General features: G+C 40.7%; 1 protein-coding gene across 2 annotated transcripts in view; it reads right to left on the bottom strand.

Annotated features, from left to right (window-relative positions):
- Nucleotides 1-22094, bottom strand: part of myo1d (myosin 1D) — a 557628-nt gene that overhangs the window by 387189 nt on the left and 148345 nt on the right. For both annotated transcript variants that reach the window (XM_073070702.1, XM_073070703.1), the window contains exons 9-10: nucleotides 13271-13474; nucleotides 4715-4860 (exon numbers count right to left, since the gene is read on the bottom strand). In XM_073070702.1, coding sequence (XP_072926803.1) covers nucleotides 4715-4860; nucleotides 13271-13474 — 350 coding nt within the window. The remainder of the gene's footprint in view (nucleotides 1-4714; nucleotides 4861-13270; nucleotides 13475-22094) is intronic.

Here is a 22094-nt window from a genome sequence, read left to right as displayed (position 1 = left end):
CCACCAAAGTGGATAACCTCACATTTATCCACATTAAACTGCATCTGCCATATATTTGCCCACTCACCCAACCTGTCCAAGTCACCCTGCATTCTCATAACATCCTCCTGACATTTCACACTGCCACCCAGCTTTGTGTCATCGGCAAAGTTGCTAATGTTACTTTTAATCCCTTCTTCTAAATCATTAATGTATATTGCAAACAGCTGCGGTCCCAGCACCGAACCTTGCGCTACCCCACTGGTCACAGCCTGCCATTCTGAAAGGGACCCGTTAATCACTACTCTTTGTTTCCTGTCAGCCAGCCAATTTTCAATCCATGTCAGTACTCTGCCCCCAATACCATGTGCCCTAATTTTGCCCACTAATCTCCTATGTGGGACTTTATCAAAAGCTTTCTGGAAGTCCAGGTACACTACATCCACTGGCTCTCCATTGTCCATTTTCATAGTTACATCCTCAAAAAACTCCAGAAGATTAGTCAAGCATGATTTTCCCTTCATAAATCCATGCTGACTCGGACTGATCCTTCTACTGCTATCCAAACGTGTCGTAATTTCCTCTTTTATAATTGACTCCAGCATCTTTCCCACCACTGACATCAGGCTAACCGGTCTATAATTCCCTGTTTTCTCTCTCCCTCTTTTCTTGACAAGTGGGACAACATTAGCCACCCTCCAATCAGCAGGAACTGTTCCTGAATCTATAGAACATTGGAAAATGATTACCAATGTGTCCACGATTTCTAGAGCCACTTCTTTAAGTACCCTGGGATGCAGACCATCAGGTCCCGGGGACTTATCAGCCTTCAGACTCAACAGTCTATCCAATACCGTTTCTTGCCTAATATAAATTTCTTTCAGTTCATCCTTTACCCTAGTTCCTTTGGCCACTATTACATCTGGGAGATTGTTTGTGTCTTCCGTAGTGAAGACAGATCCAAAGTACCTGTTCAACTCGTCTGCCATTTCCTTGTTCCCCATAATAAATTCACCCGTTTCTGTCTTCAACGGCCCAATTTTGGTCTTAACTATTTTTTTGCTATTCACATACCTAAAGAAGCTTTTACTATCCTCCTTTATATTCTTGGCTAGTTTACCTTCGTACCTCATTTTTTCTTGGCGTATTGCCTTTTTTGTTATCTGTTGCTCTTTAAAAGCTTCCCAGTCCTCCGGTTTCCCGCTCATCTTTGCAATGTTATACTTCTTCTCTTTTATTTTTATACTGCCCTTTACTTCCCTCATCAGCCACGGCCGCCCCTTACTCCCCTTAGGATCTTTCTTCCTCTTTGGAATGAACCAATCCTGCACCTTCTGCATTATTCCCAGAAATACTTGCCATTGTTGTTCCACTATCTTCCCTGCTAGGGTATTGTTCCATTGAACTTTGGCCAGCTCCTCCCTCAGAGCTCCATAGTTCCCTTTGTTCAACTTATGCAACCACTCTTTGCCTTCTGTGGACAAGCCAGTTCTGGATCCACAAAGCAATGTCCCCTTGGATCCCATGCCTCCTTACTTTCTCAATAAGCCTTGCATAGGGTACCTTATCAAATGCCTTGCTGAAATCCATATACACTACATCTACTGCTCTACTATCATCGATGTGTTTAGTCACATCCTCAAAAAATTCAATCAGGCTCGTAAGGCATGACCTGCCCTTGACAAAGCCATGCTGACTATTGCTAATAATATTATACCTCTCCAAATGTTCATAAATCCTGCCTCTCAGGATCTTCTCCATCAACTTACCAACCACTGAGGTAAGACTCACTGGTCTATAAATTCCTGGGCTAGCTCTACTCCCTTTCTTGAATAAAGGAACAACATTAACCCTAACCTAAACGTGGGACAATTTACAATGACCAATTAACCTAACTGGTAAACCGGAGGTTGCAGAGGAACAGCACTGGAATTAAACTCTCAACTCCGGAAAACCCCCGAGCTGTAATAGCTTCACACTAACTGCTATACTCTGTGGTGCCTTATCAAAGGCCTTCTGAAAATCCAAGTAAGCAGCATCCACTGACTCTCCTTTGTCTTTCCTGCCTGTTATTTCCTCAAAGAACTCCAATAGATTTGTTTGGCAAGATTTCCCCTTAAGGAAACCATGCTGACTTCACTGTACTTTATCATATGCCTCCAAGTACCCCGGAACCTCATCCTTAAGAATGGACACTAACATCTTAGCAACCACTGAAGTCAGGCTAACTGGCCTATAATTTCCTATCTTTTGCTCTATTCCTTTCTTAAAGAGTGGAATGATATTTTGCATTTGGATCCTTATGAATATTCACTCACAAAATAATTCAGGACGACAAGAACTTAACAATAAAATTTATAAGGTAGGATGAAGTACGGAAAATATTTATCCAATCAATCTATAGCAAGCCCACAGATAAAGATTCCACAATACCACAAAAAATATAGACAATTTATGAAAATGTACAGAAAGAACGCCAAATATATTAAATCATAGAAGACTCAGAACAAAGGTGATCGTTCAACCCACTCCATTTGTTTCAGTCATAAAAGAGCTGACTAGTCTTACCCTGATTCGGAGATACTTTAACTCTGATACAGAGAATTTTGCCTTTGATCATTGTTATGATATTAGCCTACTAAATGTACAAATCTTATGTGGGAAGAAATCCCCTAATTAATCCAGTGATTTCAATGGACCATGCAAATACATTCTTACTTAGCATTATAAGACCATAAAACATAGGAGCAGAAGTAGGCCATTCAGCCCATCAAGTCTGCTCTGCCATTCTTCCAGTCATCCCCACTCCCCTGTCTTCTCCCCATACCCTTTGATGCCCTGGCTAATCAAGAACCTATCTATCTCTGCCTTAAATGCACCCATGACTTGGGTCTCCACAGCTGCTCGTGGCAACAAATTCCACAGATTTACCACCCACTGACTAAAGTAATTTCTCCGCATCTGTTTTAAATGGACGCTCTTCAATCCTGAAGTCGTGCCCTCTTGTCCTGGACTCCCCCGACACTCTAGAACGTCTGGTATACTGCAGATGTCTTCCACTGTGAAAACTGATGCAAAATACACATTCAGTTCCTCTGCTATCTCTGTCTCTCAAATACAATATCTCCAGCGTCATTTTCTTATTTGTCCTATATCTACCCTCAACTCTCTTTTACCCTTTATATACTTAAAAAGGCTTTTAGTATCTTCTTTGATATTGGTCACCAGCTTCCTTTCATAATTCATCGTTTCCTTCCTAATAACCTTCTTAGTTTCCTTCTGCAAGTTTTTATAAGCTTCCCAATCCTTTATCTTCCCACTGGCTTTGGCTTCCTCTTTTGCTTTTACTTTGGCTCTGACTTCACTTGTCAGCCACGGTAGTGTCCTACTTCCCTTTGAAAATTTCTTCTTATTTGGAATATATCTGTCTTGTACTTCACTCATTTTTTGCAGAAACTCGATCATATTGTGATCACTGTTCCCTAAAGGTTCCTTAACCTTATGCTCTCTTATCACCTCTGGATCATTGCACAACATTCAAACTAGCACAGCTATCCCCTACTGGGCTCAACAACAAGCTGCTCCTAAAAAGCCATCCCTTTGACATTCTACAAAATTCTCTCTCGAGGTCTAGTACTGGCCTGGTTTTCACAATCCATTACGAATAGAAACATTACTTACCTTAGTAACAGACAAATATGCCAGGTTGATAGCTAGAGTCCAGCAGCCAGTTCTTTTGCAGTTGGGTTCCCTGACTGTATCAATGATGTATCCATTAACTGTATCAATTATATAAGTAATTAAGCCTTACAGGTTGAGAAACTTTGCAGGCCAGTGTGTCTTCTAGTACCTCCAAAGTTGGAATATTATACTGGTGTTGGGATTTATCAACTTTTCGGATTAAGGTTCTACAGAAGTTCCTTGCAACAAGTAAATGACAATGTGTGTTCACAAATGCTTGAGTGAGCATGGCTAGATTTCTTTGGCTTACTGCACCTGTCTGAATTGCGTGGCTGAGGACAACATTCAAACCAAAGCAATTTTTGGCAAGTTACAGAAACACTTAGCTCGTAAATCTTTTACTTAATATTTATGAGTACCAGCAATTATTGCAGTTTACTACATTTTGCACACAAAGCCTTCGGCAAATATTGTGGCAGAAATGAAAACCCTTTGCTTTCTTTTTCATATGAAGTACAAGTTGGTGACAGATCTACAACACAATGGCTCTCATTTTACAATTGGGAACACCGTATTATCTCACATTAGTCACAAATAGATGAACTTTTAATCATGCTGTAGAACTGATTTTAAATACATTTCTCAATAGAACAACAGAACAGGGCCCAAATACAGGCTCATACAAATCTCCTATGGCAGAGAGTACTTTTCTCCCAATGAATCTCATACAATTTTCTGCCTCCTTACTAGTTTTCCTGCTTAGCAGTTCTCAGTACATCCAGTCAATAGTTTTTTTTTGCCCCAAGGGGAAAGAAATCATCAACCATGATTGAACGGTGGAGCAGACTTGATGGGCCAAATGGCCTACTTCTGCTCCTATGTCTTATGGTCTAGTAGTACCAAAAGCACTTGCATTCTCCCAGTGCTCCGATGTCTATGATGGATACAAATGTAAAATTTACATTTTACAGTAAATTTTCTCCAGCCTAGTCCAGATTTTCAAAGGCCAGAATGTACATTGCCTTTCTTGTAAACTATCTTCAAAAATGCATACCTGTTGTTGTCAAAGATCTCAAAACCATAGATATCCAATACGCCAATAACAGTATTTTTCCCATGGATTCTGGCATCATAATTCTTAACTTCAATAATATCATTGATTCGGTTGACAATCCAACAGAAAAGGCGATCATATATTGCCTGAAATGAAAAAGCAAGCAAAAATGGTAAATACATTCAACTACTTGCCAGTTGTCATCTTTATTTTTACCTGGCCTGGATGCTGGGGAAAATCAAAATAAGTGAAGTCAGTGATTTCACTCCAACAGACCACCGTTTATAGAAAGTACAGTAGTCTTTGTCCAATCTACTGATGGTGTCAGGAAGCAGTATTTTCTTGGCATTTCTTTTTATTTAATTGGTTCTGTAATGATAGTTTAGAAAAAGCCACATTTCTTTGCATGTTTCATTAATTGCCTTGAGCTGCCAGAAGCTGTCTATCTTTTATCAAACAAGGGATTGCAAAGCCCAATTCTATGTGTAGTCTGGACCAAGTAGCAAGTATTATTTGATTTTCTCTTAAGTGTCAAATAAAAAAAAATCAACACATCTGGAAAATCCTTTAAATGAAATAAAATCTCAGTCCAAGATCTAAAATGTGCTTTGAGTTAGGATTCCCATTGGGGTGGGGTGGGGGATGGAGTCACCATTGCAGACCTACCTACTCCTGTATTACTTCACAGAATACTTTGAGTCTTATGGTTACTTCTCTAACCTGATTTGCTCTCTGCCAGTTTTCACACAACTCCAATCGTCGTCGTGGCTATCCCTCGAGGTCGAGGATGATGGTCTTCGTTCTGTTGATCTATTTATGGGTTCTCAAGTGGCTTATGAGTCCAATCTCGGCTTTGAAAGTTCTTCCGCATTCAGCACAGGTAGTTCCAGATGGCAGATTGGGCTTTGGTTGTTGCTGCCTCTCTTTCCATTTTCTTCTCTTTTCTTCTAATTCTGCACATCTGTTGGCTTCAGAAGTTGCTGCTCCTTCTCGGATGATGGCTTGCCAGAGTTTCCTGTCCTTGGCATTATTTTCCCAATTGTTGATGTCGATGTTACATTTCTTCATGTTGGCTTTTAAGACATCTTTGAATCTCTTCTGTTGTCTGCCTCTTACGTTTGCCTTCTTTAAACTGGGAGTAGAAGATTTGTTTCGGCAGATGATCGTCTTTCTTCTGAACAACATGACCACTCCACCTTAGTAATAGTCCAGAGATTAACACCTTTGTGATTCTGCTTTTCAATTTTGCAAAACTACTCAAAGTTCTTGGCAAAACCTCCTTCCTGCCCTTTCATGTTGTTAGTGTCAACATGGACCATAGCAAATGGAGTCAACCCACTCCATTCAACACATTTTCGGCCACTTTGTTTTAGCCATTGTCTCACCACTTATCTGCAGCCTTTTCATTCTCCTATGTAAAATGTTGATACAGTATGTTTATCTCCTCTGCTTGAAAAAATAATTTATTTGCCTCTTTTTGTTTTTGCTATTTTCACACCTTCCACCAAGCCAAATCAAGTGAAATGTGTTCCACTGCATAAACACCTGGTAGTAAGCAGGAAGCTGCATGGGTGCTAGACTCTCAATACAGCTGCCTCTTGGAACTATTTCCAATGCAAAAAAACAATGGAAATAGCGCGGGCTTTCCTTGCTAGGTATTCTCGTCTGCTAATCTCATGTTAATTGCATCACATTCACTGATATTCATTTACTAACTTTTAAAATCAGGGTTGAACTAAAAATTAGCTTCAAGTTCCACTGGGAATTTTCATAACCACTTTCATTGTTGCTTAGCCACAGACAGCGCAATATAAAAAAAACAAAATACATAAAGCTGTGAAAGTAGTGGGGGGAGGGGGAAATGCGAAATGATAGGAGAAGACCGGAGGGGGTGGGATGAAGCTAAGAGCTGGAAAGGTGATTGGTGAAAGTGATACAGAGCTGGAGAAGGGAAAGAATCATGGGATGGGAGGCCTCGGGAGAAAGAAACTACTTTCAAATCTCTTACTATCTTTCCTTTCAGTTAGTCCTGACGAAGGGTCTCAGCCTGAAACATCGACAGTGCTTCTCCTTATAGATGCTGCCTGGCCTGCTGTGTTCCACCAGCATTTTGTGTGTCTTTCTTTCAACTGTTCAGTTCCTGAGCCAACCAGCAAAATGACCACCTTGTTTACTTTGCACTAAAATTGATTTTTGTCTTGTGTTCTTTCCTGAAAAATTCTATACATGTGTAATTATGTCTAACTTGTGATTGCTGCTTATATCATGCCTAGTGTACCAGTGATACTGCTACAAGTAGGTTGGTCACTTATGCATATGACAATAAATGCAACTCAGTCTGTCTTACATAAGTGACAACACTATTAGAAGAAATTCTCAGGGTCAGTATTTATCTCCACTTTGAAAGGCAGGAATTGATTAGGAATAGCTAGCACTGTTTTGTTTGCAGGAAACACTCAAATTTAATTGATTTTTTGATGTTGCACCTCAGCATAGCAATGAGAGGACTCTAATGCATGTTGCCAACATTGACAAGAGGTCTTTAATCTTTAACAAGGTCCCACATGGTAGGCCGGTCCAAAAGTTCAGAGACCTCTGCCAGATTTTTGAATGGACATTGAACCCATGAACACTACCTCACTACATTTTTTTCTCTTTTTGAACTACTTATGTTAAACTAGATAAGTAGTGCAAAAAATCTATATCGCATACACACACTTCTTCCATGACATATGGCAGTGATATTAAATCTGATTCTAATCTTTCTATTCCATGTACCTGCCCAACTGTTTTAACCTTACAAATTGTTATTGCTGCTGTCTCAAAGAATAAAATCCTAGCTCTTCCAACCTCTCCTGATAATTCAGTCTCTGGAATCCTGGCAAGATCCTTGTAACACACACAAAATGCTGGTGGAACACAGCAGGGCAGGCAACATCTATAGGAAGAAGTACAGTCGACGTTTCGGGCCGAGACACTTCGTCAGGACTAACTGAAAGAAGAGATAGTGAGAGATTTGAAAATAGGGGGGGGGGGGGGAGAGATCCGAAATGATAGGAGAAGACAGGAGGGGGAGGGATGAAGCTAAGAGCTAGAAAGTTGATTGGCAAAGGGGATACAGAGCTGGAGAAGGGAGAGGATCATGGGACGGAAGGCCTAGGGAGAAAGAAAGGGGGAGGAGAGCACCAGAGGGAGATGGAGAGCAGGCAAGGAGTGATTGTGAGAGGGACAAAGAGAAAAGAGAGAGAGAGAGAAAAAAAGGGAAAAATAATAAATAAGGGATGGGGTAAGAAGGGGAGGAGGGGCATTAACAGAAGTTACAGAAATCAATGTTCATACCATCAGATTGGAGGCTACCCAGATGGAATATAAGGTGTTGTTCCTCCAACCTGAGTGTGGCTTCATCTTGACAGTAGAGGAGGCCATGGATTGACATATCAGAATGGGAATGGAACGTGGAATTAAAATGTGTGGCTACTGGGAGATCTTGCTTTCTCTGGCGAACAGAACGTAGATGTTCAGCGAAACGGTCTCCCAGTCTGCGTCGGCTCTCACCAATATACAGAAGGCCTCACCGGGAGCACCAGACACATTATATCACACCAGCCGACTCACAGGTGAAGTGTTGCCTCACCTGGAAGGACTGTCTGGGGCCCTGAATGGTGGTGAGGGAGGAAGTGTAAGGGCAGGTGTAGCACTTGGTCTGCTTACAAGGATAAGTGCCAGGAGGGAGATTGGTGGGAAGGGATGGGGGGTGTTGAATGGACAAGTGAGTCGCGTAGGGAACAATCCCTGCGGAAAGGAGAAAGGGAGTGGGAGGGAAAGATATACTCAGTGGTGGGATCCCGTTGGAGGTAGCGGAAGTTACGGAGAATTATATGTTGGACCCAGAGGCTGGTAGGGGGTAGGCGAGGACAAGGGGAACCCTATCCCTAGTAGGGTGGCGGGAGGATGGAGTGAGAGTAGATGTGCGTGAAATGGGAGAGATGTGTTTGAGAGCAGATTTGATGGTGGAGGAAGGGAAGCCCCTTTCTTTAAAAAAGGAAGACATCTCCTTTGTCTTGGAATGAAAAGTCTCACCCTGAGAGCAGATGCAGCAGAGACGGAGGAATCTCAAGAAGGGGATGGCATTTTTGCAAGAGACAGGGTGGGAAGAGGAATAGTCCAGGTAGCTGTGAGAGTCCATAGGCTTATAGTAGATATCAGTAGATAAGCTGTCTCCAGAGAGAGAGACAGAAAGATCAAGAAAGGGGAGGGAGATGTCGGAAATGGACCAGGTAAATTTGAGGGCAGGGTGAAAGCTGGAGACAAAGTTAATGAAGTCAATGAACTCAGCATGCGTGCAGGAAGCAGCACCAATGCAGTCGTCGATGTAGCAAAGGAAAAGTGGGGGATGGATACCAGTATAGGCTTGGAACATGCTAACAGCAAGGCAGGCATAGCTGGGACCCATACGGTTAGCCCACTGCTACACCTTTAGTTTGGAGGAAGTGGGAGGAGCCAAAGGAGAAATGATTAAGACTAAGGACTAATTCCGCTAGATGGAGGAGAGTGGTGGTAGAGGGGAACTGGTTAGGTCTGGAATCCAAAAAGAAGCAGAGATCTTTGAGACCTTCCTGGAGGTATATAGAACATAGAACAGTACAGCACAGTACAGGTCCTTCGGCCCACAATGTTGTGCCGACCCTCAAACCCTGCCTCCCATATAACCCCCTACCTTAAATTCCTCCATATTCCTGTCTAGTAGTCTCTTAAACTTCACTAGTGTATCTGCCTCCACCACTGACTCAGGCAGTGCATTCCATAAACCAACCACTCTGAGTGAAAAACCTTCCTCTAACATCCACCTTGAACTTCCCTCCCCTTACCTTAAAGCCATGTCCTCTTGTACTGAGCAGTGGTGCCCTGGGGAAGAGGCGCTGGCTGTCCACTCTGTCTGTTCCTCTCAATATCTTGTACACCTCTATCATGTCTCCTCTCATCCTCCTCCTCTCCTAGCTCCCTTAATCTCTGATCATAATCCATACTCTCTAAAGCAGGCAGCATCCTGGTAAATCTCCTCTGTACCCTTTCCAATGCTTCCACATCCTTCCTATAGTGAGGCGACCAGAACTGGACACAATACTCCAAATGTGGCCTAACTAGAGTTTTATAGAGCTGCATCATTACATCGCGTCTCTTAAACGCTATCCCTCGACTTATGAAAGCTAACACCCCATAAGCTTTCTTAACTACCCTATCTACCTGTGAGCCAACTTTCAGGGATCTGTGGACATGTATCCCCAGATCCCTCTGCTCCTCCACACTACCAAGTTATCCTGCCATTTACTTTATACTCTGCCTTGGAGTTTGTCCTTCCAAAGTGTACCACCTCACACTTCTCCGTGTTGAACTCCATCTGCCACTTCTCAGCCCACTTCTGCATCCTATCAATGTCTCTCTGCAATCTTTGACAATCCTCTACACTACCTACAACACCACCAACCTTTGTTTCATCTGCAAACTTGCCAACCCACCCTTCTAACCCCATATCCAGGTCGTTAATAAAAAGCACAAAAAGTAGAGGTCCCAGTTCAGATCCTTGTGGGACACCACCAGTCACAACCCTCCAATCTGAATGTACTCCCTCCACCATGACCCTCTGCCTTCTGCAGTGTTGGGGTTAATTAGTATTGGGGTTAATTCGTGTTGGGGTTAATTCGGGACCGCCATTACAGGTCAGGAGTGGCTCACGTAACGCACATCATGTTAGGAAGCTGGAATGCGAGCGAGGGGGAGCGAAACTGGGGACCCCGCTACACCGAAACTAACAGTGTCACGCGATTCAGTAAACAAAAGAAACAGGTAACTCGTGAGCATATGGCTGCGGGCCAATAAGATGGACACAAGTGCCCGATATTACCTAATATGTAGCGGGGGGTTGTGCTGGGGGGAAAAGGGATATAAATAAGAGCAGATTGTAAGGGGAGGTCGGAATGCGCCTTCTCCAGCGATTCCGTCGATTCGCTGTACCAGTTACGAATTCTGCAATAAACCTAAGTTTTGAAATATTCCGGTGTTGGTTGTCTCTCTTCCTAAACGAACACAGGGCAGAATTTCAAGCCCAACAGCAGGCAAGCCCATTCTGAATCCACCTGGCCAAACTTCCCTGGATCCCATGTCTTCTGACTTTCTGAATAAGCCTACCGTGTGGAACCTTGTCAAATGCCTTACTAAAATCCATGTAGATCACATCCACTGCACTACCCTCATCTTTGTAATCCTTGTAATGCTTTAATGCACTCCTTCCAGTTTAATAATGCCTTTCCTATAGCAAGGGACCAAAACTAAAAACAATACAAGTGTGGCCTCACTAGTATTTTATACAATGCACCATGACCTTCTAACTTTTATACTCAATACCTTGATGAATGCCAGCATTGCATAAGCTTTCTTCACCACTATCAATCTGTGACTCAACTTTCAGGGAACTATGAACACCAAAATCCCAGTGTTTTACAACAACGACAGCACCCTACAGGTTCCCTTGATGTGACTTTCCAAAATGCCACACCTCACACTTAAATGAATTAAACTCCATTTGCTATTTCTTAACCCATTTACTCAGCTGATCAAGAGGACCAGTAATTTTTGATAACCTTCTCCACCCATTTCAGTGTCATCGGTAGACTTACTAATCATGCCTTGTACATTCTCATTCAAATCATTGTTATAGATGACAAAGGAGGGCACCAATACAGGGCAACCCACCAGTCATAGGCTCCAGTCAAAAAAAAACTCAACCTTCCTCAATCATCACTTTGCTTCCTACCATCAAGTCAACCGTGTATGCAGTTGACCAGCACATCCACATCCTGATTTCCATGTAATTTAACCTTTTAGAGCAGCCTATCATGTGGAACCTTATCAAAGGCCTTGCTGAAGTCCACCTTAACAGTGTCTATCACTCTGCCCTCATTGACCTCCTTAGTCACATCTGAACTACAAACCAGTTCTGTCCCTTTCCAAGCTATTTTCAAGCTAATAGAACTACAGTCATTGGTTCCAAAGTGCTGCCCCAGTGTCATCTCAGTCATTTGACTACTCTATTACCCAAGTGCAGGTCAATCTTTGCTGTCTATACATTGCCTGACAAAGTTTTCCCGACTTTAACAAATTCCACCCCACCTAAGCCCTTAGCAGTATGACAGTATCAGTCTATTCTAGTTCAGTTAAATTCTCCTACCACAATGACCCTTTCTTGCATTCCCCACAGCCTCTTCTAATTCCTGTCGAACATTTGGAGACCGATAGTAAAACCCCAACAATGTGATCATACTCTTGCTCCCCAGTTCTACCCATGAAACCTCACTGGATGATCCTTCAGTAATTTCATCTCTGCCATAATGCTCCACTTAATTAAAAATGCAACTCCCCTTCATCCCTTTCTACCACCTCTATCCCACCTAAAATGTCTGTACCTGGAACATTCTGTTCTGTTCCTTCCTTAGCCATGTTTCCATTTTGGCTATAATGTACCATTTCCATAGAGCTTTACACAGCCTGAGTTCACCCACCTTATCTGTCAGGCCTCTTGCATTGAAGTGCAGTTTAATCCAGTAGACTTTCCACACTCCACTCCCTGTTGTGCTCCTGCCCATCTTTATTCAACTTGCTGTCACAGACTTTTTTCTTAATTCCTAACCATTCATTCGCCTCCATTAATTAGGATCACACCCACTGGCAATCTAATTTAAAACCTGCCTTAGTAGCATTAGCAAATCTGCCTCTGGGATAATGACCCCTCTCCAGTCCTGGTACAACCTGACCCTCTTGTGTAGATCACCCTTGCCCCAGAAGAGATCTCAAAAGTACAAAATTCTGTATCGTTCCACCCCTCAGAGTTGTATAAAATTATGAGTGTGATAAATAGGGTAGATAGCAATATGTTTTTTATTACCCATGACAAACATGTACAAGTTTAAGATGAGGATTAGAGGGGCTCTGAAAAAGGGATCTGTTTTTCCATATGGGTGACTGGAGTCTGGAATGCATTGTCTGAAGAGGTGATGAAGTCAGTTACCCTCACAACCTTCATGAAGCATCTAGACAAGTACTTAAAATGCCAAGACAAAGAAAGACATATACTTAATGTGGGCAAGTTAGATTAGTGCTGTTAGGTACAATGGGCAGCATTGATAAAGTGGACCAAAGGACTTGTTTCTGCATTGTACAACTCCATAACTTCATCACCACAAACTTGAACCAACATGCCTGGCATCAATGCTTCATTCTAAGCATCAAAATCTCTTCCTATTACAGTGGTGCTTAGTTTATTAATTTCTGATTCAGGTAGACTTTAATGCCCTACAAGCATACAAGTACATGATGTTATGTGAATACAAGCTTTTATGGATATTAATATAGAAATAGACATTGCAGTAAACCGACTTCATGTTGGAGTAACAAATAAAAGGTTGCAACATGTAACTACTTCTGGCAATCAGTCTATCAGATGCGTGTTTTGAGCAATCTTCAAATCTTTATTGTAACAAAGGCTTACTTTTAATTAATTACCTTGGCAAATGCATCCCGTCCATAGCTGGCTTCTTGATCTGTGTGTTGCTTGTCAATCACATCACGTCCTGTAGCTACAGTGCGATACAACAAAGCCTTTTCTACTGCATCAGCTTTTGTTGACAGCAGTTCTGCAATCACTGACACCAACTTACTGCTTTCGATGAGAGTAGAGTCACCATCCATCATAAACTTCAAATTTCCCTAGTTTTAAAAGCAAATAGGTCAAACCATAAGGAATAATGAAAACAAAACAAAAATAAAATACACAACTTGGCTTTAAGCAGAAGGGCAAAACAAAAAGCAATTTTCATGGTTAATGCACCTTTCCCAGTCCAGAGAGACCAAGATAGAGGAAAATCTGCTGCATGGACAACAGAATCAGCAATAAATTAAACTAGTTAAAATTAGTAGCTTTTTAAAAGTTAAAAATCACACTGCTGAACAACTGAAATTAAAATGAACCCTATAAATACACAGTAAAAACAGCTGAAGCACAGATGAATTACAACATAAACACAAGAGATTCAGCAGATGTTGGAAATCCAGAGGAACACACACAAAATGCTGGAGAAACTCAGCAGTTCAGGCATCAATTATAGAGAGAAATAAACAATTGATGTTTTATTACAAGACCCTTTACTAAGACTGGAAGGGAAGGGGAGAGAAGCCAGAAAAAGAAAGTGGGGGCAGGGAAGGAATACAAGTTGGAAGGTGATAGGTGAGGCTATGCGAGGAAGAAAGTGGTGGGTGGGGGATGGGGGTGATATAGTGAGAATCTGGGAGGTGATACGTGGAAGAGGTAAAGGGCTGAAGAAGGAATCTAACAGGAGAGGACAGCAGACCACAGGAGAAATGAAAGGAGGAGGGGCACTAGAGAGAGATGATGTAAGGCAAGGAGAGGTGGTAAAAGGGAGGCCAGAATGGAGAAAAGAAAGAGAAGGGGGAGGGGAAGAGATTTCCAGAAGTTAGAGAAATCAATGAATTACAATGCTTTGGCTGTGCAATCAGCATGTGAAGAAACATTCAACCTTTGCCTAAAAGTTGTGTCTCGAAGTTTTATTTTCCACAAATGATGCAAACAATTGGAATGGGCATATTGGTTGTAAACCATATTCTGTTCACTTGGAACTAGTAATATGTATCAGCTACTGTGACTGACTGAGGAAGGATACGAGCAACGTAACTGAATGATATTGGGAGATTTTAGTGATGGTTCAGCCATTGACATGCAAAGTTAAATTCTTGTGAAAGAATGGAAGAATAGCTGGCCCTTTATACCTATTCCATCGTTCAAAAATATAATGGGAGATCTTTAACCATAGTGCAAGTTACTGTATATTAACTCCATATTCCCTGATTCCCTCATCAGCACTGCTGTGCCCTTTGCCCTGCAAATTTCTCTTTAACTTATGAAATGTGCTTGGCAAACCATCACATTTCACTTAGCTTCTATTTTTGTCTTAATTTATTCAAGGGATAAGGGCTTTGTGGGCTGAGCCAGCATGCTGCTCTTTCCGTTTGACCTTGAGGTGGTGGTGAGCCTTCTTGGGTCAATACAGTCCTTGAGTTGTGGGTATACCAACAATATTGTTAGGGAGAGTGTTCCAGAATTTTGACCACAGGACAGTGAAGGGATGACAATATATGTCCAAGTCAGGATGGTATGTGACTTGGAGGGCAATTTCAAGATGGTGGTATTCCCATGTTGTTGCTGTCCTCATCTTTCTATTAGAGGTGCTGGGCTTGGAAGATGCTATCGAAGGAGTCTTGGAGAGTTGCACTGCAGTGCATCCTATTGACAAGCAGCTGGCTGCCGTAGTGTGTCAGTGGAAGAGTGAGTAAACAGTTGTGTTGGGTGCCTATCAAGAAGACTGCTAAATCCTGTATGGTGTCAAGCTTTTATAGCATCAGTGAAGCTGCATTAATCAGAACATGTAGAGATCATTCCATCACACTCCTATCTTCAGCACTGTAGACCATAGACAGGCTCTGTGGAGTTAAGCAAGTTATTTGCCGCAGGATTCCTAGCTGACCTGTTCCTAGCTATGTTGTTTATATGACCAATAAACTGGACTGGTCAAAGAACAATGAGGCTGTCTACAAGAAGGGTCAGAGCTGTCTCTATTTCCTGAGGAGACTGAGGTCCTTTAACATCTGCCGGACGATGCTGAGGATGTTCTATGAGGCTGTGGTGGCCAGTGCTATCATGTTTGCTGTTGTGTGCTGGGGCAGCAGGCTGAGGGTAGCAGACACCAACAGAATCAACAAACTCATTCGTAATGCCAGTGATGTTGTGGGGGTGGAACTGGACTCTCTGACGGTGGTGTCTGAAAAGAGGATGCTGTCCAAGTTGCATGCCATCTTGGACAATGTCTCCCATCCACTCCATAATGTACTGGTTAGGCACAGGAGTACATTCAGCCAGAGACTCATTCCACCGAGATGTAACACTGAGCATCATAGGAAGTCAACAACACACACAAAATGCTGGTGGAACACAGCAGGCCAGGCAGCATCAATAGGGAGAAGCACTGTCGACGTTTCGGGGCGAGACCCTTCGTCAGGACTAACTGAAAGGAAAGATAGTAAGAGATTTGAAAGTAGTGGGGGGAGGGGGAAATGCGAAATGATAGAAGAAGACCGGAGGGGGTGGGATGAAGCTAAGAGCTGGAAAGGTGATTGGTGAAAATGATACAGAGCTGGAGAAGGGAAAGGATCATGGGACGGGAGGCCTCAGGAGAAAGAAAGGGGGGGGGGTGGGGACCAGAGGGAGATGGAGAACAGGCAAACAACTAAATATGTCAGGGATGGGGTAAGAAGGGGAGGAGGGGCATTAACAGAAGTTAGAGAAGTCAATGTTCATGCCATCAGGTTGGAGGCTACCCAGCCGGTATATAAGGTGTTGTTCCTCCAACCTGAGTTTGGATTCATTTTGACAACAGAAAGGAGGCCATGGATTGACATATCAGAATGGGAATGGGACGTGGAATTAAAATGTGTGGCCACTGGGAGATCCTGCTTTTTCTGGTGGACCAAGCATAGGTGTTCAGCGAAACGGTCTCCCAGTCTGTGTCAGGTCTCACAAATATATAAAAGGCCACATCGGGAGCACTGGACGCAGTATACCACACCAGCCGACTCACAGGTGAAGTGTCGCCTCACCTGGAAGGACTGTCTGGGGCCCTGAATGGTGGTGAGGGAGGAAGTGTTAGGGCAGGTGTCGCACTTGTTCCGCTTACAAGGATAAGTGCCAGGAGGGAGATCGGTGGGAAGGGATGGGGGGGACGACTGGACAAGGGAGTCGCGTAGGGAGCGATCCCTGCGAAAAGCAGAAGGGGGGGGGGAGGGAAAAATGTGTTTGGTAGTGGGATCCTGTTGGAGGTGGCAGAAGTTACAGAGAATTATACGTTGGACCTGGAGGCTGGTGGGGTGGTAGGTAAGGACAAGGGGAACACTATCCCGAATGGGATGGCGGGTGGATGGGGTGAGGGCAGATGCGCGGGAAATGGGAGAGATGCATTTGAGAGCAGAGTTGATGGTGGACGAAGGGAAGCCCCTTTGTTTAAAAAAGGAAGACATCTCCTTCGTCCTGGAATGAAAAGCCTCATCCTGAGAGCAGATGCGGTGGAGACGGAGGAATTGTGAGAAGGGGATAGCCTTTTTGCAAGAGACAGGGTGGGAAGAGGAATAGTCCAGGTAGCTGTGAGAGTCTGTAGGCTTATAGTAGATATCAGTAGATAGGCCGTCTCCAGAGATGGAGACAGAAAGATCAAGAAAGGGGAGGGAGGGGACGTCACGTGATGACGTAGGATCGAGACGCTGGAACCCAGCTCTCCCGTAAAAAGTTAATAAATTAATGTTTAAGTGAAGAAAAGTTAGTCAATACTTTCTAAAAGTTACTTATAAACTACTCCGGATTGTTTCAAGCTATGCCTCAAAAACAGAAGATGAAGAAAACTAATACCGGGAGCAAGGCCCACGTCTACCAAAGAACCGCGATCTCAGGTACATTATACCACCGGCGATACGGAACAGGAAACTGCAGCAACATTGGCCATTTCTAAAGGAAAAGACCAACGTGAACTGTGCAAACGCGAAGGAAGGAGCATGCGCAAACAGGAGCAACCAGAACTACAAAGCCCAGTTACCACTGCAACTGAAAGTGATAGTGAATCTGAGGGAGAGTCAGATTCTCCGGAAAGATCAGACGAAGAGGGAGATAAAAGTTCTTCTGGAAATATAGAAAAGACTTTGAGGCAAATAATGCGTAAATTAGACACATTAAAAGTAATTAAAAGTAATCAAAAAGTACTCAAAAAAAAGATAAATATGGAGATTATGCTTGATAAAATGACAAAGAGACAGGAAAAAATGGAAAAGCGAATTATGGACTTGGAAACTAAAACGGAAGACATGGTTGAAAGAATGGACAAAATGGAAAATGAAAATACTGCTTGGACATCAGAAAGAAAACAATTTATGGAAAAAATTGATAAGCTTGAAAATTTTAGTAGACGAAATAATATTAAAATTGTTGGATTTAAAGAAGATATAGAAGGAGAAGATCCAATAAATTTTTTTCAAAAATGGATCCCTGAAAAATTGGAAATGGAAAGAGAAATTCCAATTGAGATTGAAAGGGCTCATAGATCCTTAAGGTCAAGACCTCAAGCTGATCAAAATCCACGATCAATTTTGATAAAATGCTTAAGATACCAAGATAAAGAAAAGATCCTGAAGGTGGCTGTCCAAAGTGCCAAAAATAGAAACGGGCCATTGATGATAGAAGGGAAACCAGTTCTTTTTTATCCTGATATAAGTTACAACCTTTTGAAGAGAAAGAAGGAATTTAACCCAGCGAAAAAAGCCTTATGGGAAAAGGGTTATAAATTTACAATGCATCACCCAGCAACACTGATAATTTTTTTGGAGGAGGGAAAAAGATTTTTTTCCGATTATCGAAAATCGGAGGAGTTTGTACAAAAACTTTCATCTATTGACTAATTACACATAGAGGCTTCCAAACATAATGGATTAAAGATGAAGATAGAGTCAACGAACAGAAGTGATGGACATTTATGGATATTATAGAGGAGAAAAGCAAAATTTTAGAAATACTAATTGAGAATAGTATTTTTTTTCTTCTTATATATACACTTTTTTATGTTGCGGGGGGGGCTGGGGAGCTTTGGATCGGTTACTACAGGATTCACGTGTGTAATCATGGCGATTGCCATGACCCGTACAACAGAGGGGGGTAATGTTGTGTTTTTTTTTCACAACATTAGTAGGGGGGTATTTTGTTTTTTTCTTTATATTCTATTTTTCTTCTATCTTTTTGCCTGGATGATTGGTGGGGACACATAGCAACATGGAGATTTTTATAAAGATTTCCCAGGATACCACGAAAGTTGAAAGATTAGGTATTATTATAGATTGGAGTAATATAATTTTAAAAAAATGACTAATCTACTGAATTTTTAAAGTTTTAATGTTAATGGGCTTAATGGGCCGGTAAAAAGAAAAAGAATTTTAACATACATTAAAAAAATGAAAACAGATATAGCTTTTTTACAAGAAACTCATTTAACAGACATAGAACATCAGAAATTAAAAAGAGACTGGGTTGGAAATGTTATTGCAGCTTCATTTAATTCAAAGGCGAGAGGAGTTGCAATTTTGGTTAACAAAAATTTACCAATTAAAATACAAAACGTATTAATTGATTCGGCGGGGAGATATCTACCGTAGATTCCGGATTTTAAGCCGCTACTTTTTTCCCACATTTTGAACAGCTTTGAACTTTGCGGCCAATAATCCGAAGCGGCTAATGCAAGGTTTTTTTCATGCCGCCTCGTAAACATTTTGCCTCGTAACAGTAGACCAATAAAATTGATGAGTAGTTCACAGAGGTCCAATGAAATTGTACGATAAATCAAGCGCACTTTCACAATTAAATTATTGTAAATCAGTCATTTGTACTCACCCTCATCAACATGGAAAACACTCGAAGCATTGTGCTACCTACCCTACTTAGTTTAAACTATATTTGTTTTCTGTACTACATCGCGGGATGCTATGACGACACACCCGGTTTCGCGGTGTCTTGTGGGAAAATGCCGGTTTGCGATAAAACGGAAAGGAGGGGGGAGCGCATTACGCGAGCGGCTTTGGATCCGAGTGAACTCTGCTTTTAAATGCCGTTTGCGATGAAACGGAAAGGAGGGGGGAGCGCATTACGCGAGCGGCTTTGGATCTGAGCGAACTCTGCTTTTAAGTTAAAGGTATCAATAACTTTTCCTGGTAGGCTGCAGTATATATATTTTTTACCAGTCGTTAGGAGATATTGGAATGTTGTTCAGTAAAGAAGTATACGCAACGTATATTTAAAAGTAGCCGCGTTACGGGCACGGTTCGAAAAAAAGCATTTGCAATATGTATTTGTTTTTGTTACCATATGGATTTAATTAAAAGTTAAAAAAATCCTCACGTGTAATATCTTTCTGTGTAAATATCTCATATTACAACGTGGGACACCTGCGGCCAAAAATCCGGTGCGGCCTAAAATCCGGTGCGGCCTTTACATTTAAAAAAATGATTTTATTTCTAAAATTAGAGCCAGCGGCTTAAAATCAGGTGCGCTCTGTAGTCCGGAATCTACGGTAATTATACATTGTCAAATTTTTTCAGAACTATGGACCCTTATGAACATTTATGCACCAAGTGAAAATGATGTAAAATTCATACAGGAGGTCTTTTTGAATTTGGCTAACGCACATGATAAAATATTAATAGGTGGAGATTTTAACTTTTGTCTAGATCCAGTGTTAGATAGATCAACAAAGGTTGTTACAAAATCAAAAGCAGTAAAATTAACTCTATCATTGATGAAAGACTTAAATTTGATTGATATATGGAGAAGAATTAATCCAAAAGAAAGAGATTATTCATTTTATTCAAATAGACATAAAACATATTCAAGGATAGATTTTTTTCTATTATCAATGAATATTCAAGATAGAGTGAAAAATGTGGAATATAAAGCAAGAATATTGTCAGATCATTCTCATTTAATAATGACAATGATAATGACAGATAAAGAGGAATCAAATTATAGGTGGAGATTTAATTCAATATTATTAAAACGTCAAGATTTTTGTGATTTTATGAGAAAACAGATTCAGTTCTTTTTAGATATAAATTCACATTCAGTTGATGATAAATTTATAGTGTGGGAAGCAATGAAGGCATATTTGAGAGGTCAGATAATAAGTTATACTTCTAAAATTAAGAAGGAATATATGATAGAAATAGATCAATTGGAAAAAGAGATTACAAAATTGGAAAAAGAATCCCAAAGAAATATGACAGAAGAAAAACGAAGACAACTTATTAACAAGAAGTTACAATACAATACACTCCAAACATATTGAACAGAAAAAGCAATTATGAGAACTAAACAAAGATATTATGAACTAGGTGAAAGATCACATAAGGTTCTTGCATGGCAGTTAAAAACAGACCAGACTTCTAAAACAATAAATGCAATTCGAACAAGAGTAAATAAAATTACTTATAAACCTTTAGAAATTAATGAAGCTTTTAAGAATTTTTATTCTGAGTTGTATAAATCAGAATCACAAAATGACAATGTCAAGATAGAAAGGTTTTTAATCACAAATAACTCTTCCAAAATTAAATACGGAAGAACAGAAGGGATTAGATATGCCTTTTACATTGAAAGAGGTCGAAGAAGCCCTAGGATCATTTCAAAGTAATAAATCTCCAGGAGAAGATGGTTTTCCGCCTGAATTCTATAAAAAGTTTAAAGATTTATTAATTCCTCCTTTTATGGAGTTAATACACCAAGCGGAAAGAACGCATAAACTTCCAGAATCTTTTTCGACAGCTATTTTAATAGTATTGCCAAAAAAAGATAGAGATCTTTTAAAGCCAACATCATATAGACCTATTTCTTTATTAAACACTGATTATAAAATAATAGCAAAAATCTTATCTAATAGATTATCTAAATGCTTACCAAAATTAGTACATATGGATCAAACAGGATTTATTAAAAATAGACAATCGGCAGATAATGTAACTCGGTTATTTAGTATAATTCATTTAGTACAGAAGAGGGAGGAAATGAGCGTGGCAGTTGCTTTAGATGCAGAAAAAGCATTTGATAGATTGGAATGGGATTTTTTATTTAAGGTATTGGAAAAATATGGATTAGGAGTATCTTTTATAAAATGGATTAAAACCTTAAATACTAATCCCAAAGCTAAAGTAGTGACAAATGGTCAAATTTCAACATCATTTCAGTTAACAAGGTCAACTAGGCAAGGTTGTCCATTATCACCTGCTTTATTTGTGTTGGCGATAGAGCCATTAGCTGAATTGATTAGAATGGACCCAGATATTAAGGGTTTCAGAGTTAATCAGGAAGAATATAAGATTAACTTATTTGCTGATGATGTTCTGCTTTATCTAACAAACCCATTGCACTTGTTGCATAAATTATCCTATAGATTAGAAGAATATGGGAAAATATCAGGTTATAAAATAAATTGGGATAAAAGTGAAATTTTACCTCTTACTAAAGGAGATTATAATCAATGTCGATTAATAACCCAATTTAGATGGCCAGCAAATGGTATAAAATATTTAGGTATAAGAGTTGATAATGACATAAAGAACTTATACAAATTAAATTATTTACCACTATTGAAAAAAATTCAAGAAGATCTTGATAAATGGATGGTATTATCAATAACATTAGTAGGTAGAGTAAATACCATAAAAATGAATATATTCC

This window comes from Hemitrygon akajei, chromosome 18 (assembly GCF_048418815.1).
Source record: "Hemitrygon akajei chromosome 18, sHemAka1.3, whole genome shotgun sequence".
NCBI classification, from domain to species: Eukaryota; Metazoa; Chordata; class Chondrichthyes; order Myliobatiformes; family Dasyatidae; genus Hemitrygon; species Hemitrygon akajei.
The sequence above is the reverse complement of the archived record's forward strand: the minus strand, read 5'-3'. Positions and strand labels throughout refer to the sequence as shown.